Raw genomic sequence first — 25,615 nt, forward strand, 5'->3', positions numbered from 1 at the left:
CTTACTAAATAATGTAAATAAGGTAGCCTACGAGCTAATACGTTAATATGTTAAATTTGATTGGTAAATACTGGCTATTTAAAAATTTAGACTGTGTATAACGTACCTCAGCCTAGAGTCTAACATGTGGTCAGCTGGTCTTTCACAGTTAAAATATTGCAATACATTATTTCAATAACACACGTAGGCTGTTTTTTTTTTCTAAAAGCGGCAACTGTATTGCACTACCTTTTACGTGTAACCAGTTAAATCATTAGGCATTACCTCCTAATTTAATTTAAACCCCGGGCTTAATAATAAGAACCGAAAAGTAGACTGTAAAATACCAACTCTGACCACAAAAAGTGCAAGTGTTTATCAGCTGGAACCGGGACAAATACCACCGTAGAAAGCACACATATCTATCCCCAACGCCTCATATTCCTACTGTTAGGCATCTTTTATATTTGAATTGTTATATATTGGCTTTTTATGTTCGATACGAGGCTAAAATGAAGTCATTACAGGCGTGTATCGGAGTCGTGTTAAGGTCACACGCTGGCTGCCTGAATTCCCCTCTTTGTGTTTACACATCCGGGTTTCCCTGTTTGCAGCCCATTCCCCATTTAGAAGCCATTTTGGACACAGATCAGTAACATGCATGTAAACCCCGACCGACCTCCCGATGCAGCGGTGCTACTATTCAAGTGAATAACCTCAAAAAGAACGCTGAGCTTTCTTCTTGGCTGGTTTAACGGCTTCCCATTCGGCATTTGGATCCTCTTCCAATGCGAAATGCTGTACATATTAACGGACTAACAGTCTGGCAGTCAGTTAATCGCTCCTATCTTTTCTTGCAACATTGTTGCAGCGTCGCGGCTATTGACACGCGTTGTGGTGGTGGTGGTTAGGCTGCTAGAGGGACCGGAGGCCTGTGGTCGTTTTGATCCTGGACTGATGTTTTGGACAACCTGAGTTTTAATGTTCGCGTCGGGAAGCGGGGGAAATCTCTGTCCTGTATTTAAAACGGAACATGTCTTTTTCATGGCTGACTTGTTCACTTCTTCTGGGAACTTTATGCGCAGGTAAGGTTGTATTGTTTGTTCCGAATTTGCAACAGTTCTTTTTCGAGTCGGAGTAGAGACACCTTTTTGTCTGAATTTGTGTGTGTGTGTGTATGTGAGAGAGATAGTCTCCGTTTGAAATGTCGACTCGCGAGCGAGTTTACGTGTGTTAGTTGTTTAAACTTTGTTGGCAGTGGTAGATACTATCGGTCAGTTGTGGGGATTTTATTCTCTTACTCATCAATCGCATTTTTGCTATTTACCCCCTCTCCCCTTTCACACGTACACATCTAGTTCACACACGGGCAATAATTAAGTAATAGCTGGGACCTAAAACGAAAATACATTAAATTACATTGAATTGTATTTAATGCTGCAATAAAAGATATTCAACATTAAAACTGTTGCGTCCCCTTCGCCTTTCTTAACAGTGGCAAGAATAGAAGGCAGCAGCTGCATCAACACCCTGAAACCCAAGGTCTGCACTCTTGTTTGTGGTGTAAAAGAGCCTGTGAAAACACACTTTCTCTGATTATATATTATTTTATAAATCGATGTGACAGCAGCTGTTGTCTTGAGTTAGGTCTTTTACCCTGAATTAAGATGAATGTTACACAGTTCCGTTTCCAAAGCCTGTGACTTAGCTACTACCAAGTGAAATTTAGCATTGAGCAAGGATTGTTTTTCTTTTGTTTGGCGTTTTTTTGTGCCAGTGTTTGCAACTCAGGGTTTCATTGTCTGTTCAAAACATGTTTACCTTTGTCCCCTAGCTAGGTTTTCCCTATAGTTGTTTTGGAAACGACACTATCCACTTTCCCCCCTTCACTTTTTAGTTTTCTACGACATGTAATAAATATCTTTTATTGTGCTGTCTCGTGTGTGCCAAGTAGCATGGTAGCCAATGCCTTTCTGGTTTATAGATTAGTGCTCGTACTAGTGTATAGTAAGCTGCTTCTCCAGAATTCATGTTGTTGTGTGTAAGCCTCAGTAAGTGACAGAGGGAGGGGGGTTGGGGAATGATATTGTAGTAAAAGTCCTCCAGGATCATGTGACCACAGATATTAGAAATGCCATCTCGGCTCAATGGAGCATCACTGCTGTGTGCCCTTACTTCCTTTATATGATCCTTATTAATGAGCATGATGTTTGGTTGTTCATTGCATGCATCCCTATATACTATAATGAAAGAGTGTGTGTGTGTGTGTGTGTGTGTGTGAGAGAGAAAGAGAGATTGGTGGGGGTAACACTGGGGGATGGGCAGCCTCATATAGGCTGGGATTTAAAGAGACATGCACTATTTTTTCTGTGAACAAAGATTAGGGGACTTCGGGAATGACATGTACATCATCTTATCTGCTTTATTAATCATCAAAACACATCTTAAATGTGTCGCTTGAGTGTGTTCAACATTAAATCCGCAAAGAGGATTGAATGTTAGGAGACTGACAGCTATTGTCAAATCTCGGTTTGGTTAGGGAAATTATTTCCTGCTAAATGACAGGAAAAGCCCTTAAAGAAGAAGGTCTTATCTGTCTTTCCAGATGTGTCAAACTCCAGCAGTATACACGAGTCCTTATCTATAGAAGTGGCATGACAATGTGTGCTGTGTTTCTATATCACAGTAGGGCATACAATTATTTTCTCTATAGCTAATTAAATTGTCTTTTTTTCCTCCTCTTTAGTTGTTACTCTCTGAAAAGATCTTTTTTGTGAATTTGATTAAGCTGAACTACTATTCAGCAACACTTTCTTAGCCCAGAGGAACTCCCTTTTTACTACAGAGAGCTCCAAAACTTGGCCCTCTGCCAGAATGAGGATAGAGGCTCTGCTCAGAGATGTTTCTTCATGGCATCGAGCGTATCCTGCACCATATGTTGTGCTTCCGCTGTTGAGTTTCAATTCATTATGATGTGAGCTGACTGAGGCCTTCTGTCCACTTCAGGGTACAGTCTGGGCGAAGCAGAGACCCGGGAGTGCGTGTACTACAATGATAACTGGCGTACGGAGAGGACCAACCAGAGCGGCTTTGAGCGCTGCGAGGGGGAGAAGGACAAGCGACTGCACTGTTATGCCTCCTGGCTCAACTCCTCAGGAACCATCAAGCTGGTGAAGAAAGGCTGCTGGCTGGATGACTTCAACTGCTATGACAGGTCGGGTCACTGAGCGAGGTCATCATTTACATTTTATATTTTAGGTGTCTGGCTCGAACCCAGAGGGACTGGCAGTGAGTACAACACAAATATCTGCTTCAGTACCCACATGTAGTTCGATATATCTATATTTCTTTGACCTGGGGCATTTTCAGCGACAGAAATAAAACAACTTGTGCGGAAACCATTTTTTTAATCAGCCGATCAACTGGAGAAATTGTAACAATTTAGTGGTTCTGGCTTCTCAAACTGAGTGAGAATGACCTGTAAGGTTTTTTGGCCTTTTGTTAAGGAAAAACTCAGGAGCAGTACAACTTATTAATTTAATTTATAATATTTAATTTCATAATAAACTTCATTTATCCTTTTTATTGATCCCCAGTGGAGAATTACTATTTACGCTCTGTTACAAATAACTATGGAGATGACCTATTCATGCACAAATGGAGAGATGTCAGAGTGTGTGGGCTGCCAGTGCTGTACCAACGCCCCAAGTGGTTGGTGGAGTACAGTGCCTTGCTCAAGAACACCTTGGCAGTGCCCAAGAGGTGAATTGGCATCTCTCAGCTACCATTCCACACTCCGTACTTTAGTCCACACGGGGGCGTGAACCAGCGACCCTCCGGTTCCCAACCCAACCCCCACACGTGAAGACGGTACGGGAGGCTTATGACTTACACAGAAGCATTTAATGAACAATTGAGGAGAGAAATAAGCAGGCAGTACAATTTGACCACAATGTGTTATTGTGCAGTGCCGTCCCTACTCTTTGAAGTTCCGGTCTTCCTGAAGGTGTATTTAAATTCCTGCTGGAGGTGTTACGTTTAGCTGAACCTTTTAAGGTCAACAAAGATATTGCAGGCACCGTAAACACTGATACTAAAACCTTGTTCAGCCTATTGCTCTCTCTTTGGAAAGTATGCTTGAGTGTGGCTGGCCGTCCGACCTCCAATAAGAAGACGGTCCTGACACAAAACATTCCCTTATCAAATCGCTGCCTAGATTCACTGAATCTGTAGAGACGGACATAATTATACATGACCAGTTTTGGTTATTAGAGACTGGCCGAATATTCTATTCCCCTGACCTGTGACCTATGACTGACCTGATGTTGTCTTGGCTTTCCCTTTAGTCTCATCTTACCACATGGTGTTCATGGAAATACCACCACATCCTTGGTAACACAAAACAAGCAATTTAAAGATGACATGTCAGGCTTTGGGAACATTTTCAAAGGGCATTTTCTTTTTTCAATTATGTGTTACAGAGTAAATGATTGATAAACAGATTTATCAGTATGGGAAATGAGTAAGTGCAGCCCTAAAACTTCCAAACTTTACATGAAACATGTAAAATATAATAAATACTGATAAAATGTAGAGATGCAGCACCGTCTTACTTATTCGCATCACCAATCTATAAATCTCAAGGGTTACCAGGTAGTCTGTAGCAGCGGTGCAGAACACAGCTCTGTGCCCACAGCCTGATGATGGCAGATTGACATGGTGGCACTGGGCAACTCAGGAATTTGTGAGTAAGGAGGAGAGTTTTAAACGAGCTTAATCAGCAGTCTCTGCAGATCTTTGTGGCGTGATCAAACTTTTTAGTCCTTTTAATATTCAAGCCACTGCGTTTAGAAAAAGCCGGAGACCTCCGGTAGCTCATAAAGGCTACCTGGAGAAAACAAAACTATAATAACCTACACCACATAAGCCTGCACGATTCAGGGATGATATAAATCACGATCTTTTAGCTTAGAATTGATATCACAATTCTCTGCCGTGATTCTTTTTCTCAGGAAGTGTAATGTTTATTGCACATGTAAACCATGACAAAACAAAACAAATTGGCAATACCAAACAGATTTGTTTTGGAACCCATCGCACATCTCCACAAGCCTGTAAACATAGTGGCTTCAATAAAGAGAAGGGTGAGTATTGCAGCGCTTGGGATCCCTTTTAAAAACCTATTTTATACAGTCCATCATCACAAGTCGTCATTTTGTGTGTGTGTGTGTGTGTGTGTGTGTGTGTGTGTGTGTGTGTGTGTGTGTGTGTGTGTGTGTGTGTGTGTGTGTGTGTGTGTGTGTGTGTGTGTGTGTGTGTGTGTGTGTGTGTGTGTGTGTGTGTGTGTGTGTGTGTGTGTGTGTGTGTGTGTGTGTGTGTGTGTGTGTGTGTGTGTGTGTGTGTGTGTGTGTGTGTGTGTGTGTGTGTGTGCGCACAAATTACTTAAAAAAAAATCTAAATTATTAAATTAATTTGAACAGTGTGAATCGAGATCGTGATTAAAATGATTAATCGTGCAGACCTAACCCCAGATGATACATCCATTTGGGTGGGTGGGTGTATAAATAACAGTTAGCCAGCAATAAAATAGGTAGTTTATATGTAATGTGATTTATCCTTTCAATTTGTTTCTGATTATTATAGGTAGTTCGAAGATTTACCAGCAGCTTTTGAGAAAGTCAAGATAAAAATTAGTGCTGTTAGGGGTCTCAGAGTGGCATATAAGAGTTAAACACAGAATGTACTATATTACTCCAAAAGCATATATCCCAAAACTTTGTTGAAATTGGATGTGCACAAATTGTAGGTTTTGCAGGTACAAATTTGTTGAGTTTTCAGGGGAAACCGCTTCAGTCTGAAGTGCTGTTGGCTGAAATTATAACTATAAAGGGAGAATAAAATAGTTGGTGGAAATCAAGAGCGATGGACAGGTTGGAAATTGTGAGCAAATGGAGTCAATTTTACAAAGACTAATTATAGCATTTAGTGTTAGTAAACCTGTAATTGAATCATGGCTTTCCTTGAGTGACCGGAATGGTGATAATTAACAATGTTAACAACTCAATGTATTCTCAATAAAAGATGTTATTTTATTTATTTTTTCTCAAATCGATTCACATTTGGTCTCTTTAATAAAAAATTATTCTGTCACAAAAACTGTCATTGGCATGACCTAATTGTTAGGGGTGTGCAAAATAATCAATTCACATTTGTATCGCAATTCAAGCTCTACAAATTCAAAATCAATTCATAGATTTCCAAAAATCTTTTCACGTTTTGTAATGACGTGTGTACTATCACATGGGAAAAGCATTTTTTTTTTTTAAATTCAACATTGCTTTTTAATGGAACATAGATTTTGATTTAAATTGTGAAATTTTCTGAATCTTGCACCCCTACAATAATGCTATTTTAGCCCCATTGTTTATTATTAAACCTGTTTGAAATGTTTCTTGTTTTGACATTTGGTTATTGAAGCAATAATTTAGGAGTGTCATCTAACTTTGTTTTTAGGCAAGAGTGTGTGTCCATGGAGGAAAACCCTCAGGTCTTCTTCTGCTGCTGCGAGGGCAACTACTGCAATGAACGATTCACCCACCTTCCTGACATGATTGGCAGTGGCAACCGAGGTGAGCGGCAAATGCATCCCGCATTTAGTACAAGCAAAAAATAGGTCTTCGCTTTTCTCCTCCTATTAGTGGGAGGGAAGCATAACCTTGCATCTGGTAGTAAAAAAAAACATTGTGTATATCACACTGATTGATGCATGTTACACAGACGTGATTTGTTTCCTTTAAAATTTTGCTTAATAATGCATTGTAAGAAATCTGGTCATTTGCCTTCTTGATTATTGTATTGATGATTGTAGTTTTCTTTGAAATGCCATTTCACCATAGAGGACTACACCATAACCATCTATGCATAGTCTAATATTGACTAGTAAGGTTACCGATAGTAGATGTTTAGCACAAGCCTATTTCTTGTATAACTTAAAGACTCTGTAGTGTCGTCTGTAAGGATCAAGGCTGGACAATCCAGATAAAATGTTACCGGCCTCTTTTTAAATCCGGCTTTGCAGTGAGGGAAGATGGTTATAACCTACATGCTGATAAAAGCTGTCGTGCTGTAATTATTCTGTTATTCCTTGACAGTAAAAATCCGGCCTCCACCCCGAGTGCCGTCCCTGCTCAACGTGCTTGTGTACTCCCTGCTGCCTCTCTGTGTGCTGTCCCTGGCCCTCGTTCTGGCCTTGTGGATGTACCGTCACCGCAAACCTCCTTACGGCCATGTAGACCTGAGCGAGGTGAGAGAGGCCATACCCCAGTCTGATTCTGGTTGTAGTCTGTGGTGCTTAAAGAAAGTCTTTCACTGCATGTTTCTGTACTGTATGTCACCCAATTCTTCTCTTATACTCCTGTAAGAGTCTGTACTAGGGGTAAGAGAAGTGCCAACAATCGATTTAGCAAAAGAACAGGACTTAACCTTGTTTTTCTTGTCTGTTATTTAGGATCCTGGACCAGCTCCTCCATCCCCCTTGGTGGGTCTGAAACCACTGCAGCTGCTGGAAATCAAAGCTAGGGGGCGCTTTGGTTGTGTTTGGAAAGCCCAGTTGATGAGCGAATATGTTGCTGTAAAGGTCTTCCCTATTCAGGTATGTCCATGAGTTCAAGGCATTTATGTAAGCTTCTCTCATGTCTATGCTGTGTCGTAGCTTCCAGTTTGTTCCTCTTGGTTATTAATATGACTTTTGAGTCAGTGTCAAGCAATCACCAATAAAATGAATAAATAAAAAAGAATCCAGGCAACCACAAAAAACTTATGTCCAACCAAAATGTTTACATTAAAAAAATATTGTTACATCAGTATATACCAACATAAGTGATATTTTTACAGTCACATTGTACAAATTGAAAAAGATTTTTTGTCATTAATTTTTGGCTAGCCTCTTTGTTTGGGAACAGAGGTTAAAGTGCTCATACTACATTTTTTGGCTTTTCCAATTTCCTTTATTATGTTATATATCTTTTTTTTGTGCACGCTTTAGGTTTACAAAGTAAAAAGCCTAAAGTCCACCCCAAAGGGACTTACCATCTCAAACCGAAAACACGGTTCACAAACTGCTCCTAACAGCTTTATTGTAGTCCAGCCTTTAATTCCTCGACGGATAATATATTATAATGCTCGCCTAGCTGCTAGCATGGCACTCGCTCATGCTCTGCAACTGACAAGCTAGCAGTACTAACTGAGCATGTGTGACTCCCAACAAAGATGGTACAGAAGTGAAAAAGAGAGCTCAACACACAGGGTTAAAAGAGGAGCTGCAGCAATGTGCAGTACAACAAATATATGTGGTGTTTTCTGAAAATGAAACCTAGTAAACCTATTCTGGTACCACCAGTTATGAACCTGAAAATGAGAATAATATGGGCACATTAAAACATCTTTTTTGTCACCCAGTGGATGGAATATTTACCAGCCACGAGAACAATGCTGGTTACGTTTTCACATTTTAAATGTGTCTGTGTCATCAAGGCATAATATGCTCCTGGAGACACCTTCTGTAGCGGGAAAAAACACAGAAAAAGATTTGACTGGAATGAAATGTTAATACATTAGAGGCACAAACTGGGGTAGCTGCTTTGTGTAACGTATAAGGAATCATGAATTAAGATTCTTCTTTTTTTTCAAATTGCTTGTAAAAATCACCAAGACCTAAACACTTTCTGGTCTGTGTGTTTGCGTAGGACAAGCAGTCATGGCAAAACGAGCGGGACATATTCCTGACTCCAGGGATGCGTCATGAAAACCTCTTACGATACATCGCTGCAGAGAAGCACGGCACCAACCTGGAGACGGAGCTGTGGCTTATCACAGAGTTTCATGAGAGGGTTAGTGCACATCTTACATCTCTCTCTCTCGCTCTCTCCCTCTCTCTCTCTCTCTCTCTCCCTCCCTCCCCCCACCCACCCACCCACCCACATATAAGAATAGGGCTCATGTTTACTTGAGCTGCTGGATGTTTTCCAATATTGGCAGATGCCTTTTATTTACCTCAACAAAAGAGCATGGCAGCTTTTATTAAAGTGGATTTTATTGCTTGTGGCAAGTCTGCTGTACACCGTATACCCTTTTAATGATAGTTGTTTTAAAACTATACATATATTTTTTTACTATACTGTAAAATATAAAACAGAAAATGTTATTGGTTAAAAATGGTTATAATGTGTTCTCTTGAAATAATACTATATGATTAAACACATTTAGGCTATGGATGGCCGATGGAGAAAATCAAATACCGCGATATTCCTCACCAAATACCTCCAGGTCGATATCGCGTCAATATTGTATGGTTGACTATTGGTGCTTTCACAAAATGTAATTTACACAATGAGATTTTTGATAAATAATCACGAGAAATGACTGATTGACTTAGGGGGTACAAGTAAATAATAGAACAGCTATAACAGCCTGGTAAGTTTAGATAATGTCATCACTTTACAAAATCTAAGGCAATATCTAATCTCATATGGCGAGATCGATATAACATTGATACATTACCCAGTCCTGCTTGAGGCTACCAGAATATCCTGTTCAGAGGACTTCTCAACGAAGGTATTAACACATCAAAAGTATGATTGAACAATAATTACCATAACCACGAATGCAGCATTACATGTGTGCAGTGACTGTCACGGTCTGTCCTTAAAGCACCTTTTATCAATGACAGTGGCATAAACGTATTTAGTTCTAGTAAATGTCTCAGTGCCATCTGTGCACTATGTAATACTGACAGCTTGTGTTTAAAATAGTGACTGCAGTAAGAAATTCAAAATACTGGAGAGAGTCGTCTCCCCCCGGCCCCTTCTCCTCGGACCGTAAGTTCACGGAGGCTAAAACTACAGCACCCATAGTCTCACTTTGCCAGACCCTCCGCCGAAAGCGTGCCGAAGGAGCATCCACAACGATGTTGCTAGCAAATTAAGTCAAACACCGGACCAAAGTCTATCTGTCCCCGGGATATGGTTGGCTAAATCATTGGACATTTAGGACTACAGTAGATTTTCTGAGACATTAGATTTTTGTGCAGGTATTAATCCCTTTTCCTGAATCTGTGTGTAGGGCTCATTGACAGACCACCTGAAGGGTAACACTGTGACCTGGAGTGAGCTGTGTTACATATCCGAGACAATGTCCCGCGGCTTGGCTTACCTCCATGAGGACATCCCCAGCTACAAGGGAGAGGGGCCCAAACCCACCATTGCACACAGGTAGAGAAAAAAAACTGTTTCCGGCTTTTCAAACTCAAATCCCTGAAAATCTGACTACATTTAGTTTTAGTACTCCTCTCTTCTGCTATATTTAGTCATTTTGTCCATGGAAGTCCATGGACTACTATGTGTGACTAAACATTTCTATAATTACAGCATTTTAATGAGTTTGTCCTGAAATTAATTTTCTAGGGACTTCAAGAGTAAAAATGTGATGATACGAGATGATCTGACTGCAGTCATTGGAGACTTTGGGCTTGCTGTACGATTTGAACCAGGAAAACCTCCAGGTGACACTCATGGCCAGGTATGGAATTACTTCACTACTTTATTTCCACATTGGCACTTTGATGCCAGTCTGAGGAATTTTTACCTAATTTTTCTGAAATGTTCACATAAGCTGGGCTTTATACAGTTGTTGCAATGTAGAAATGTCATTGTAAATATTAAATAGTCTACTATTATACAGTTACTCTGGTTTGGACAGGTTTTTTTCTTGTAAAAGAAAGCTTTAATAACCCACTACATTCAGTGTGTGTGTGTGTGTGTGTGTGTGTGTGTGTGTGTGTGTGTGTGTGTGTGTGTGTGTGTGTGTGTGTGTGTGTGTGTGTGTGTGTGTGTGTGTGTGTGTGTGTGTGTGTGTGTGTGTGTGTGTGTGTGTGTGTGTGTGTGTGTGTGTGTGTGTGTGTGTTTGTTTATTTATTCATTTCCTAAATTTCATATATACCTGAATCCATTGTCCTGCCAGGTGGGTACGAGGCGATACATGGCTCCAGAGGTGCTAGAGGGAGCCATCAACTTTCAGAGAGACTCCTTCCTGAGAATAGACATGTATGCTATGGGCTTGGTGCTTTGGGAGCTGGTGTCCCGCTGCACAGAGACAGACGGTGAGTCAACAGTGCAGGAAGGCTGCTTTGCAGACAGGTTAAAGGTCACTGTGCTTCGGACTGACATAATTGACAAAGGATTAGTTTTGGTTTTGCCTGGAAATGTTATCTGATCTTGGTTAAAGATGATGGTTAGTTACTCTTCAAAGTGCCAATTTTATGAAAAAAAAAAACTTTTTCTGGGATTTAGGGTGTTATTTTATGTCTCTGGTCACCACACGCATACATGCAAACTTAGAAAAAAAACTATCCATGCTGTTTTGAGTGAGATACAGGTTTCTGAATGTCCTGTGCCTTCAGTCTCCAGGGGAGCTGTTCAAAATCTGCACGGTTTTCTACGTCACTAGCCGAGACGAGGTGGCTAACCGTAGCACATGGTAGCGCTAGCATGCTAGCTCGTTCTTAATGGCAAAACACTGCTACAACACACACTAGCTCACCCTAATCTACAAAAGAACTACTTCCATGTCCCTGTTCTGCTGGTATTCCAAAAGTGCCCCTCTTTTAGAAGAAGTCTCCCAGCTAATCCTGCCTTGTACTGACCAAAGAATAGTTATCTAGCTCATTTGATCTTACCTAGCTACTGAGCATGTGTGACTCCCAACAAAGCTAAAACAGACCTAAACACAGGGGGAAAAGAGGAGAAAAGAGGAGCTTTTTTATTATTATTATTTATATAAAATGAAACCATGTAAACCTATTCTGATACAACCTCAAACTCAATTATGAACCTGAAAATGAGCATAATATTGGCACTTTAAACGGAAAGTAAGTTTTGGATTTTCCAAATCCAAATGTTGACTTTTTCTCTGTGTAACCCTTTCCATCCTGTGCCCTTACTGCCCCCCCTCAGGTACAGTTGGCGAGTACATGCTGCCGTTTGAGGATGAGATAGGCCAGCATCCCTCCCTGGAGGATCTGCAGGATGTGGTCGTGCATAAGAAGATGCGTCCAGCCATCAAGGACTGCTGGCTCAAACATCCTGTGAGTAACAGTGGGAAAAATAGATCCAGTAGTTTCCACAGCAATACCAGGATGTCATGCAGTCTTTTTTCTTTCTTTTTTTTTTAAACAGTGTCAATCTCAGTGTCAATCGTCTGAAGTCATAGTTCTCTGAAACAGATGTGTTTTTTCTAGTTTCTGATATAACAATGGCAGTTATATTCATATCTTTAGGCCACAGAAAAAGTGAGGAATTTCTGTCCTGTAAAATGGTTTTTTTATTTAATGTTTGGGTTCATAACTTACGTCCACAAAAAGGGCCCTTTAGTTCGTAAGTAAGAAAACCGAACTAGGGACTTACGCATATATAACTTTGTTTTGTGTCCACAGGGTCTGAGCCAGATGTGCGAGACCATCGAAGAATGCTGGGACCACGACGCAGAGGCCCGATTGTCTGCCGGTTGCGTCGAGGAGCGCATCGGCCAGATCGGCAGAACGATTAGCAGCACTACCTCAGACATCCCCGTCTGCATTGTGACATCTCTCACCAACGAGGACCTACCTCCCAAAGAGTCCAGCACCTGAATGGGTGACCCCATCCTTCACCTGAGCTCCTGATTTTATTTTTTGAATCCAAACTCAGCGGATCTCCGTGAATATTTAAAATCACAAAAAACAACAACTAGCAACTTAAATGCAGCTGCTATTTTATCCCAATACTGGTATTTTCTTTGTGTTGTTTTTTGGTGTTTAAAACCCGGATCTTACTAACACATCCATCTGCTGTAGGTTTGAAGTAGTAATAAGTTATGCGAAGGGCACATCTCATAATACCCATGTGTCAAATCTTAAATGTCGTCATTACCTCATGTATTTCTTGCTTTAGTCTATTTTTATTACCTCATGAGTTGTTATTGTTGTCATTTTTCCTGTCTTGGTCATGATTGTCTGTGGCCAAGTGAAATGAACTTTTGCTCCAAACCTCGGACGACTTGCTGCGCACCTCGGAGGAACCGTTTTGAGACTGTTAGACAAAATATATTCATCTTCCTCAGGGGTCGAAGCTTCTCGATTTTTAAATGCGTTTGTGCTCCCTTATTTTAAACCTGTGAATGCCTCAGAATAAATTTAAAAAAAGATCAAAAGAATTGGAGCACAGCTGTTTTATCGCATGGGAGGAGCTAAAATGGGAGCTGAGCAGTTGTATTGGACATTGTGGACTTTTTTTTGAAGATTTGGGACAAGTGTCTTGTCCCAGGGGAACTACCTCTCAGGTATCCAGTACGCTTCTTTGGAACATTTTCTCTAAGTTGAGAGCCAAGCTATCCAGCTAGCTATCGTGGACATATTCCTGGAGTTTATTTTGTTCTTTTTAATTGTAGAAATTTGGAGTTACTCCTTTGCCAGTGCCAGGACTAGGTGTCTGGAGTTGCTGTGTTTGTGTTTGTGTGTGTGTGTGTTTGTGTGCGTGCGTGCGTGCGTGCGTGTGTGTGTGTGTGTTTGTGTGTGTTAAATGATGTGAGATGGATTGTGGTTTTAAAGTAAGAACCATCGGCAGATAATTTGGTTTTATCCTTGCGAGGGCCATACTTGAGTAAGCAACATGTCTGTTTTTAATTTGCATGGGTATTTGTTCAATAGACTCAGTTGGACACCAGTCCCCAGATACCTCAGTCACTATACATCATGCAATGAGAGCTCAAATGGTTGCCTTTGTCTCAAATGCAATGCCATAGTTGTACCATAACATGAATACCATACATTGAATGTCCGTTATGCTGCTGTGACTATTCCAGGACACTCAAGGATTTGTAGATGTACATTGTACATGTATTATTTGTTAATAACGCTAATGATATAATGTGAGGCTTATATATTTTTTTTGTTTTGTTTTTCGACTGGGTAAGCCCGCAGCTGCTTACCCCTCCAGACAGACCTCAGATATTCTGACAAGTACCTCAGGCTTTTTCTACATGTATATCAAGTTGTGTTATGTATTTTATTGTGTTTTAGTAGTTGAGATATTTTATTGCCGGTTGGGCCTCTTTGTCTGTTGAGATTTCTTTTCAAATAGAGCCTGACTAGTTGTCATGGTGTTAATCCTGTATGGTGTTAATGCTGTACAAACCTAAAAGAAGAGAGGCCGATTCTTGTAAATACACCTGTACACACAGTTGCCGAACACTGATCTGTTTTTAAAAAAGAAAATCAGGACATTATTGTATTGTTCTCATTTCACAGGAAGGGATATTTTAGTTCCACCTCTACATATTTAAAAGTAATTTTGACAACTAGCTCTGTAATTTTTAATATATAGATATAATTCAAGAATTGTGGTTGGTTTACTGATGTCTATGAATAATGGTATCCGTTCCTCTGAATCAGAAGCTGTGTAGGTAACATGTATAAGAAAGCTTAGTGTGTGGATCATCAAAAAACAGACGCGCGCACACACAAAAACAAATCCCTGATAATTTGGTGCTGGCGGCTTCTGTGATTGGCCACTTGCTGGAAATGCCGGTTTGAACAGTATTACCTCAATATTAACCCGTTAATGTGATGTTCTGACCGGTTTGGTGATAGTTAAACCATGTTGGACACACAGGCTCATCTGTTGTGCTTTGATTAGTGCTGTGGAAAGATAGTGATTTTAACAGTGGTGTAACTGTAGTATGTGACGCTTGCTCATGTGCAGTTTGGGGAAGAAAAAAAAAAAATCAATCCCTACAGGCTAATGGTTTTTAGTGTTTGGAAATCATCAATGTGTCTAACTACATGATTGATTGATAATGCAGCCCCATTGTGATTCATGTGAACAGTGGCATGTGCGTGGTCCAAGAGTCCAGCAATATATATTATACAGCAATAGTCACTTGAATTTCATAGTTTAAGTAGTTAAACTCAGCTGTGACTTAGCAGTTTTCTTCTGCGGATCAATAAAGTACATCTCATCACACCTGGATCATGTTCTGATGAGGACATGCATTAAGACCCACAGCGTAGAAGTGCTGTGGGTTGAATGTTTGTGTCAATAGCTGAACATGCCTCAGGTGCTTTCACGTATTGTGCCAGAAAAACAACGATCACGAAGGAAAATCTACCGTCATCGTTTGTTACCTCCAAATGCTGTCTAACACCCAGCTCTTCTGAACAGAAAAACCACTTACCTCATGCAGTACCTCGTTAGTAACACTAACACGGAGTCAGTCTCATCTTCAAAGAAAGGAAAAACAAATCAACTATCTTGTATATATTTACTTGACAAATGTAAAGGTTTGCTTCCTTTTCATGTGTGAATCCTGTGAAAGCTAAATCTTTTTTTTATTTACAGTCAACATATTGTTCATTTGTCATAGTGTGAAAGGATGTTTGACTGAATTGTGTGACCTTCCCTGTTTATGTGAACTGTGTGTGTGTTTGTGTGTGTGATGTATGTTGGTTGGTTTCACTAAAACAGTACGAATGGGAACTGAGTTGAAATGCTTAGAAATATAAACTAGATGAGAATACATTCATCTTTTTGTATATTGAAATAAAGACAAACACTGATTAACCATGTCAATGAATTATTTGATTTTTTTTTCTTCAGTTCACATCTGTTTTGCCATTCTAACTTACATCAGAGGTTTTCAGTTGCTTTTCTGCCAAAGACCCCAATACAAGATAGAGAATGTACCACAGACCCCTTCCCTTGGAGTAATTTGATGTAGCCAATTTTTTACACTTCTATAGTTGGTTATCTAAAAGAAGAATACAAGAAATGTATTTTTCAATTGCTAGACAACAGTGGCCACAACTGAAGCTACATGTGCAAAACTAACTACAGTTGGCACAGCAGCATTTCATGTGGACCAAACTCTAGTTTGTTTTTATGCTTGAACACAGTTTTCAAATCTACAGACTTATCCCAAGGCTTTATCCACAACAGCCACAACACTGGCTCTACAGCACTTTGTTCACATGCTAATAGCCAAAGGTTTTTATTGTTATTACTGTTATCTATACTGTAAATTTCAATTTCCTTGCGGGAGTCATCCCAAAAAGAATTAATAAAGAGAAGTCTAAGTCTTTATAAATAGAAAGCTCAGAAAGCCTTTTTTTATACAAACACCAAATTAGAATGAAACACTCAAACACTGTACCGTTTGAGAGAAACAGTGAACAGGTAAAAGAGCAAAGATACCAAAATGTCTGGGAATACATGCACAGCTATTTAAAAAAGTGAAAAACACCATATCTTTACTGTAGTAAAGCTGCGATCTTCATGTTTTTCAGAAAGCAATGGATGTGGAAGCAATGGAAACACAGCAGTCATTAGTATTTAGAGATGATGCAGACATCCAATGTGATGAAGAAAACTTGCCACATGATGCTGGAGAAAGACAGCATTAGTCACACTATTCTTTGATACTGTTATGTACCTTCAGTTTTTTCCCCATAAATTAGAGACAAAACACTAAATTAAAGCAAACAACTGATTGTCATTCCTTACAAAAAAATGGGTAAAATCTATCTTTTCTTTAAATAAACTATTGAGTAGTGTGAAAGTCACTCAAATTGGTCAAACTGTAGAGATGAAAAGTTAGTACTTTTTGTATTGGTGTTTGGTGCTAGTGTTTTTAATCAGTGTGTTCTGAGTGACAGTGTGTGATAGCTGAGTGAAGATTGTTCATAGTGTTTGCTGCACTGAGCCTATTTTGAGATAAATGTGAAGAATTTTGTTGCTTGGAATGAGTTTTGCAGGTGATGTGAACTGTTCAGCTCAGGTGACCATTGGTAATGCAGACTGTAGTTAGAGTTTTGCACATGTGGCTTCAGTTGTGATCTGTGTTGTTTATCCGTGAAAAAATGAAATCTATGAGTTTTAGATTATGGTTGGATTGGAAAGTGATCTATGACCTAAAATAGATTGTAAAATTAAAATATTCGTTGATCTATGAAACTGTTTTAAAAGAAAAGAAAATTATTTTTTTCATGATAATTTCAATGAATGAATCTGAAAAGGTTAGAAAGACCACTGGGGGTGCTCAGACCCCACTTTGACAATCAGTGACTCACATTAACTCACCTCAACAAAATATAAAATATAACATAATAATTAACAGCAATGAAAAAGTAAGATATTGTTTACTGAATTTGTAATGCTGTCTGTAAAAACATATTTTTGTTGCGCATTTGATTATGTATATATCCAGCATTCCCATACTGAACTTTGCCAGGGTCTGTTCCATACTGCATGGGTTTTATTGTTACATTTGTACACTAGATGGCAGCATTGGTTCCAGTAGTTTGATTTAGTTTCTTTTATTTGTCTGGGACAATACCGATTCATCAAAACTGAAAATGAACCAAAGTAATGAGTCTATATTATTGACGGCCCTGCTTAGACATAGGAAAAGAGTAGTAACTTGTAACAGTCCAAATTTGACTTTTTTTAACTTTAACTTTTTTATTTGGAAAAAAGTCTAGGGTTTTTGAGCACATACATAGGTAATCGAACACATGTGATAACCGGTCTCGGAAATGTTACATGTTATTAGGCAAAGCCGAAAGTTACAATTACGAAGATGCTTTGTTTGAAATAATTTCAAATATACCATGCATTTAATAAACCAGCCTTATACTGTCTCAGTGTTGTTACAAGTTATTACAATTTATTGTTAAACTCATCCAGTAAGTAAGTTATCCGGGTAAGTAAGTTACCCGAATGTTTGCCCGATCATGAAGGCATCACAGCTTCATTTCTTTGAGAGGATCTGGCCAATCAAAACACGTCTTTACCGTCACGTGACAAACTAGTAAATTACGATTGACTTGAGAGTTGCTGATTGTAGGCTAACGTTAACGTTACTTTCAGTACAGTGACTCAAAGCGGACAACTTTCAGCCGTTGTTGGAGTTTGTTTTTTTCTCTCGGAGTTGCTTTTTGGGTTTCACATGCCCCATTAAGGAACGTTTGTTCGGATATCGTGGCCATAATGTCAGTAAATTGCAGAGTAGGTGAGTAAGTAGCGTTATCTAGCTGTGCCAGCGAAGCAGTTTATGACCCCGGTCGACAGCATCACTTTTTCATTGTAAACTGTCCGGAAAAAGAAATGTCGATGTCGCGTTGTTTGACGTGCTGGATTTTTTGTGATTCCTTGCTGAGATTTTGCTTAGTTTTGCTCTTTTAAATATGTTTATTTCCATTAGTATATTATTTTCTAATACAATTGTGTCGCGGTGCTTTTATGTTTTTAACGTATTACGTTACTTTTGGTTCAAGCGGCTACTTTGCAGGTGAACAGGTCTTTAGCAATTGTACTGTAGATTCCTTAGTTTAAAGAGGAGAACTCCACCCACATGCACAGACAATCAAACGCATAATCTTCAACCAATATTCTCTGACTTTCAGCCATCCAGGGACCAGGACAGCGTGTTAAGTTCAGGGGCTAGCTGGCCTGCTCTACCCCCTGTAAAGGGTGGCTGCTGGGATGCTACGGAAGAGCAGCAGTAATGGTGGCGGTGGGACTAAACATACCCAGGGTCTGCCACGACATCTCTCCAAGCCCCACACAGGATCTCTGTCTGCTGGATCCACCAAGACCTGGGATATGGGCGGCAGTGCCAAGATCCCAAATCTTCTGAGCAGCATGGGGCTCACATCTCACCTGATGGGGGCACCAGGAGTGGATCCGGAGTATGTAATGCATCTTGTGAATGATGTACGGGGGTTCGCTGATGTGCTGCTCAACCTCAAGGAGGCTTTCCAGTGTGAAGGTGAGTCCATAGAGAGCTGGAATGCAGAAGTGTCTGTGCAGGAGCTGTGGAGACCAGAGAATTTGAACAACATAAAATAACACAATCGAAGAAAGAAACCCCACTTTAGGAGGCATGTTGCCCAATATCAATGTTGCAAGTCCAGTGTAATCTATGGGTTGTATTCAGATAACAGTGTAATTTAATAAGCATTCTGTGCCTCACTTTCCACTTGCTTACTTTTATTTAAACTGGGATTTCCTACATATCTTAGAGATTCAACAAACCGCACATAGTGTGAGGAAAGTGTTGCATTCAGGGGATGGTTGAGAGAGCAATATCCATAACATAAGAGAAGAAAGGTTAGAGCCTGCTGTAGATAGCTACAAATCTCTGCCAGCAAATTCTATTGTAGATACAATGGCAGTGTATTGGCAAGATGTCATGTTGTCTTTGTTTGGCCAGTTGTCCACAGGAATCACAGTTGCTAAACACACAAACTGCTTCTTAAACAGTGTTACAGTTAACAATTTTCTTTGACTTCTAGGTAGTGCATCACACCAACCCTGTCCTTGTTTCACTTTGATGACTTTGAACACCACAACATATAATAATATGATGGCACTGTAAAGGATTAAACATCAAGGAAGGCTTTGTGTGTTTTTGTGATATTACAGATACCAAATATTGCTACTATGACAGACAGCAAGAAGCACCTGTGGAATATCAGTAGTGTGAGATAACAGCTTTACTGCTAACACGCTAAAGTGCTTGCAGTGTTGTTAGCACCTTTAACCCCCCCCCCCCCCCCCCCCCCCCCCCCCCACCCACACACACACAAACACATACATATATTGTGTTTGTATATATACGTGTGTGTGTGTATATATATATATATATATGTATGTGTGTGTGTGTGTGTGTGTGTTTGTGTTTGTATACGCACAGACACCAGGGCATACATACAAAGTAGCATATATGTACTGATAGTAACTTACTGTATGTTATGAATTACCTTTCATTATTGGTGAAAGGTATTTGGACATTTCCTTTTTTTTCTTAATCATTTACAGTTTTCATGAAATGTGAAAGTTAAGGATTGCACAGCCCAAGGTGACACTGTGAAAATACCTGATGTTGCTGTTTGGTGTCTGTAATATCTCTAGTTGTTTCATTGAGAGAGGAATTTCCTTCCGTGGAATCAATTATGTGAGATTTCCTCCACTGTTACAACTACTACTACTCCTGATGTTCAAAAGACACACACACACACACACACACACACAAGCTGGGGTCCCACTGCAGGTCTGGTAATGGGAGTGAGTTGTTTAGCCATTCCTCTGGCTGGAGGAGTGAGGCCTTGGCTTGCGTCGTGCTGTGTGTTGCTCAGAGCCGTCACAAAAACATTTGGGTTATTTGCCTGCTAACGGCTCTTATTTAAAATAAAAAAAACCCCATCAAAATCATACCATATGACCCTATAATGTCATTCATCTATTTGTGGTGGTTTATTTTTTTATTCTTTTCTCAGAGACACTGATGGTTTGATGGAACAACTCATACAAGAGGCTGTTACTATCATCATGTGGTTTTGCTGTTCTGTCATATTAAACATGGAGTCATTTTCATTACTAATTGGTAACAAAGACTTGTTGAAGATGGTCACAGTTTGAATCACATCTTAGTTAACAACCCTCCAAGCTTTAGAAGTACACTGATCTGAGACTTCCACGAACAGTAAACCAAATATGGAAGCTAGCAAACAAAGACATGCACTTTATCATCTCTGAGCTGAAACGTGATTTAGAGACACTGACAGTTTGGAGCTTTTGAGCATGCGTTCCAGGAGCCCCTCATGCTGTACATCCTGAGTATTGTGATCCTCCTGGTTCTTGTTTGCTGGTACTGTTGTCTCTTAAAGACAGACGATTGTCACCTTTTAAATGTTTTTTCTTTAAAAGGCAGTTTTTTTATGACCATGTTTACATGACACAGGCCTTGTGAAAAAATATTCCAATAACCTAAATATTTTTGTCAGATGAAGTCCTCTATGACATTCTACATAATAGTGATTTCCTTGACTACATCTTGCCTAGTGTTTGTGCACATTAATGACCATGGTTGAGGAGAGCTGCAGGAACGAGGCAGTGAGGGGAAGAGGTTAGCGAGGCACATGCCAGCTCTCGTGCTGTTCTTTTTCATAATTGGAAACGTCTGTCACTGGAGTGACTGTGTGAAACTGACACAGTGTTTTTTATTTTTGCTGAAAGACATGCGCCTGTTGGGATCTGGCAGATTTGCATTTCCCTCAGTGTGTGCCTCAGAGCTCCTTATACAGAGAAAACGGAGGGGTTTAGCTTGGAAGATGCTTATTTTAAATTTTTATCATGCTTGTTTTTCCTCTCAGGACACCCACCAGTTTGTAGCTAGAGGAACATGTTTGGCTGAGGGAGACCCACTGGGGAACTCCATCATTGAGCTTGAGTTAACTAGACCCAGCACATTCACACCGCCAACTTCACACTTATAGATTCCCCAGGGTTAGATTATGGTGTAGATTTACACTTTCTCTCACAACCGGGCCCTCAGTAACGGTGCTCGCAAGAATTGTTACCCAAGAAAAGAATGTCGGGCTGGATGAGTTTTGACTAAGTCGGTGACCCCTGGCCCCGTCCCCATGCTGTCCCAAGATGATCTTTGTCCACTCGCACGTTCCAACACGCACCGTTGATCAATGAACCTTAACCTCTCACCGATTTGCATCACACCAGCATTTTCATCTGCCCGAATAGAAAGAGAGATGTAATAACAAATGAATCAGAATGTTTTCTTCCTTTTTTTGAAATGTTCATTTGAGTCTGCACGGCTTTGCAGAAGACAAGCTTGTTTAATGGTTTTAATCAGGGTGAAAAAGGAGTCCTCTACACAGGGCCGACCTGCTGTCCCCCTCCCATCCCCCCACTCTTCTACATACTCTGCATTCCTTTAGAACAAATGTTCACTTGTGGCTATAGTGCCTTCAATAGACTAATGGTAGGTGTGAGGCAGATTGACTATGAAATCTCTCCTAAAAATAATTCAGCTTAGATTTAGTTGTCATAAATACAACTCACCAGAGGCTGTAAAGTCAAGGTTGTCTTTCATTTAAAATCTTCAGGTTGGGAAAAGTGGAAATTTGATACCTATTTTCATGAAAATATCTTGAGGGAGCAATTGTAGTCTTTGTAACAGACTAAATGTGCCAGTATTCTGGTATGTAAGAGTCATTTCACAAAATGCTACTATTACGCAAGATTGTGAACTAAACACAAGCCCTGTTTCTTCATCATTTTACATACTCTTGCTGCTGTTAATTTATATGAACACACAGGATAACCGAACAAGTGTGCATTTCACTCCGACATGTCTCCTATTTTACAAATGTGCTCACACAAAACACAATGTGTGGATAGTGTGCAGGCCAACAGGCCTGAATAGGAAGAGCTTTCAACTTTAAATGGCTTTTGTTACAACAGCAGCAGCCGTCAGGACAGTGTAATCATTTTTCCTTGGACGTTTCTTCAGGTTCAAGAGAGTTTGGGTTACTTATTTTAGCCGTTCAGCCTCAGGTGAGAAAAAAAGAAGAAAAAAGTTTGACACCAGTTCTTTTACAGTTCCACTTTAGAGTAGAACAAACAACTCACAGCATAGTTGCAGAGCACGCTGTGGAAAGCCTATTTACCACAGATAAACAGAAAAATGTTTAACATACAGTGTAGTGCTATGTGAGAAGAGGTATCAAATGTCTTCAAATGAGGAGAGACATGTCTAGCTGTCCTTGTGTCACTATACTACTACCAAACCTGGCTTTTTTCAGCTGTTGGTGTCATCATGCCATTCTAACAAGATCTGGCTGTTCTCCAACCACAACTGCATTGTTCTGTGTTTCACAGTATCACTCTGTATCTGTGTTGTTGTCAGAAGGGCAGACTTTCACAGCAGTAAATAATAAAATACTCAAATGTTTGGTAGTATTTTACAGGGACTTTCTTACCTTGCTACTGATTGTAATACAGTTTATTCATTGAAGTGTTTTTCTTTCTGCAGAAACTGGTTTGTCTTGCAGTTATATGATCACTAAAAAAAAAAGTCGTGCCATGAATTGAAAATGATAAAATCTATGCTTCTCTTAGCAGGCTTATTAGAGTGATTGCATTATATTTCGTTTAACCTTTTCTTAAAGAATGAGGCCAATTTTCAAAGGTTAACCAATATCAAACCCTGTTTACTTACCATCAAAGTCTCCAAAACATATCCAGCAAAGCTACCACTAATCTACTTCCATCTCCCCTTCTTACACAAGTGCCCCCTGTGCCAACTGAAGTGGACACTTGCGGGTGGTGTCTTCAATTGAGAGAAGAGACACATTCTAGTACATAATAGTTTAATGGCCTGCTGCTCTTAAGAGAAAGAAAGGAGAGATTTGTTGGGCAGTAACTTTCCCCTGTGATGCTGAAGGATGTTTTTGTGCAAGCTTGTGGTTGGGGTGTGTTTCCTGGGGTGGGATTTATGGTTATAGGCTCTGGATGTTTGTGTAGGAGATTGGTCATGGCGAGCGGTAGATTGGCCAGTGGTGCTCCTGCTTGCAGGGGGGGGGGGACATCACTGCTGGCGATTGAGCCGACCTGCTGAAATTTTAGCCGTGGATCAGGCCTGAGCAAAGATGGGCTGAGGCTTGTGGTGTAGTTTTGTGAGTCAGCCTGTTGCTTTTTGTTTTCAGAATACCAAAAACAACTAATGTTATGCTTACTCAGCTTTCAAATTGAGAGACGCAACAAAAACACGATTATGCTCCTGCCAACACGTTCTTAGATCCCACATCTCACACGTCTCAGGATGTTAGTCATTCTGTTGCCCAATAAAGTAGTCTTCAACACAAGTTCCCATACCGTAGTAAGTAACATTACTCCCTTCAGGCATTACAACTTTACACTTGGAACTGAAACGATTAGTTGATTTAATCGATTTGTCTCAGCTTCCTGTTTATTGGTTACCCAGCTGTGATAGACTGGATTTGAAAATCCAGTGTTGTCGTTATGCACCTGCTGTCCTCCAAACATGTAATGACGTGTCCAAGAATTAGCCTGACATGTGAAGCTCCGACCTCACAGAGTGTAGTCCACTAATGGCAGGTAGCTGTTTATGGAGTGCCTGCGGTTTACTGTCTGTGTGATGTCTAGGGCCCACTTTGTCTCCAAACAAGGCATGGGAAAGACACAGAGGCACCCAGCAATGCTGCGTTTGTTTGGACAGGGGGGAATGGAGATGGTTTCCTGACCAAACAATTTCACCTGACACAGATCAAGTTGCAGACAACTCAACACTGCAGGCAGAGTCTGTTACAGTGAGCATTTAATGCTTTCTGGCCTTGCGCATTGTGATCGAAGAGACTTTTGGATAATGTGAGTGTAGTTTATTTGGTTCAGGCGTCTCTATGTGATGGACAAAAAGTGTCCGTTTCCATTTGTAGGGGAGCATTTGGGGTGATGACTGAGTCACCACAGAGAACAATGCGTCACCATCGTGGAATGAGGGAGACGATTACACATCAAAAAGAAAACCTGAAAATCATCTGCTGCTGCTGGTGTGAATCCGTCACCCTCCCTCTTGTCAAAGAAGAAGAGTAAGAGGAGGATTAGGGATGCTGATGGAGAAACGTGGCCTCCTTGGCCTTTCAGTGAAGCCCTGCGGCTGTTTCCCAAGCAGCACTGTGTCACCGAGGATTGATTGATGTTGAGCAAATTGCGTGTCCAGACAGGCCAGTTGATTGCCTGTCGTTATTAGTGGGGGGAGCAGAGGCTGTAACCCCTGTCAGGCAACCTGAAGATTTGGATAACTCTGGTGCAGACTCATCCTCTGCACCAGACACACAATGAGCTCTGTTAGACACAATGGGTCCCCCCGCACACAACAACATAATGGGAGACATTAATTTTAAAAGGCAAATTTTGAGCTACTCTATTGTGTAAAATTGAGTCTTAAACCAGCTTAAAAGTGATACTCCAAACGTGTGTTATGAGGTTTAGAAATAGTATTTGTATTTGCAACACATGGCAGATAAATGACATGTGCATTCTTTTCCCATGAAAACTGGTCCCTTTTTAGTCACCTTTCAAGTCTACAGGGGCTAAATAGTGATAGATTTTGGTTGGTGTATCACCACATGTTGTAAAGCACCCCAGAAGTAGATATGTTTCAGACTATATGTTTTTTGTAGTATTATGCATGATACATTGCCAACCAGAAAGTAAATGACAAATACTTGAGTTGTTGGATTGTCTCAAACTTATATAATACTAAAATATATTTTTCATTGTGACTTTATTTTCCCCCAAATTTTCCTTGATCTTGTAGAGAATAAGTGAAGCCGACCGCGTGTGAAGTGTGTCTGGGACATCAGCTCGTCCCCCCATTGTAAAGACAGACGAGGCAGTCTAGCTCCATTGGTGTTAGCGGGGTGTCCTCCTTTAAACAACATGGTCCCGCTCCATGCCTCAGTGCTGATATCTCTACCAAAACAATGGCGTGGCCCCTCCAATTAGCTACAAAGTTGTAGTGCCCTTTTTGATGCCATTGCTGTGACAAAACCACCCACCACTGATTTTGACCAGCAAAGTGCATGCTTAGCCCAAATAAACAGATGTTATAACAAACTAGAAAAGCATTTTAAATGTGTTTGACAGCTCCACATAATAAATACAGTCCGCCTAAGGTGTAGGGAATTCTTTCCCAGTACTTCTGAGGTGTTGTGCAAAATGTTGCT

General features: G+C 40.3%; 2 protein-coding genes across 2 annotated transcripts in view; both read left to right on the top strand.

The window, feature by feature from the left end:
• Positions 1-593: 593 nt before the first annotated feature.
• Positions 594-15,629, top strand: acvr2ba (activin A receptor type 2Ba). Its single transcript, XM_034888254.1, has 11 exons — positions 594-1,064; positions 2,986-3,193; positions 6,493-6,608; positions 7,131-7,282; positions 7,487-7,630; positions 8,724-8,867; positions 10,099-10,247; positions 10,440-10,554; positions 10,996-11,134; positions 11,988-12,118; positions 12,467-15,629. Exons 1-11 carry the CDS (start codon positions 1,013-1,015, stop codon positions 12,659-12,661), a joined length of 1,545 nt encoding a protein of 514 aa, XP_034744145.1. The 5' UTR covers positions 594-1,012; the 3' UTR covers positions 12,662-15,629.
• A 2,228-nt stretch (positions 15,630-17,857) lies between these two features.
• Positions 17,858-25,615, top strand: part of LOC117953784 (rho GTPase-activating protein 29-like) — a 30,298-nt gene continuing 22,540 nt past the window's right edge. Inside the window, exons 1-2 of the mRNA XM_034887105.1 lie at positions 17,858-18,075; positions 18,470-18,834. Of these exons, the coding sequence (XP_034742996.1) occupies positions 18,549-18,834 (286 nt within the window). The 5' untranslated portion in view covers positions 17,858-18,075; positions 18,470-18,548. The remainder of the gene's footprint in view (positions 18,076-18,469; positions 18,835-25,615) is intronic.

This window comes from Etheostoma cragini, chromosome 12 (genome assembly GCF_013103735.1).
Source record: "Etheostoma cragini isolate CJK2018 chromosome 12, CSU_Ecrag_1.0, whole genome shotgun sequence".
Taxonomy (NCBI): domain Eukaryota; kingdom Metazoa; phylum Chordata; class Actinopteri; order Perciformes; family Percidae; genus Etheostoma; species Etheostoma cragini.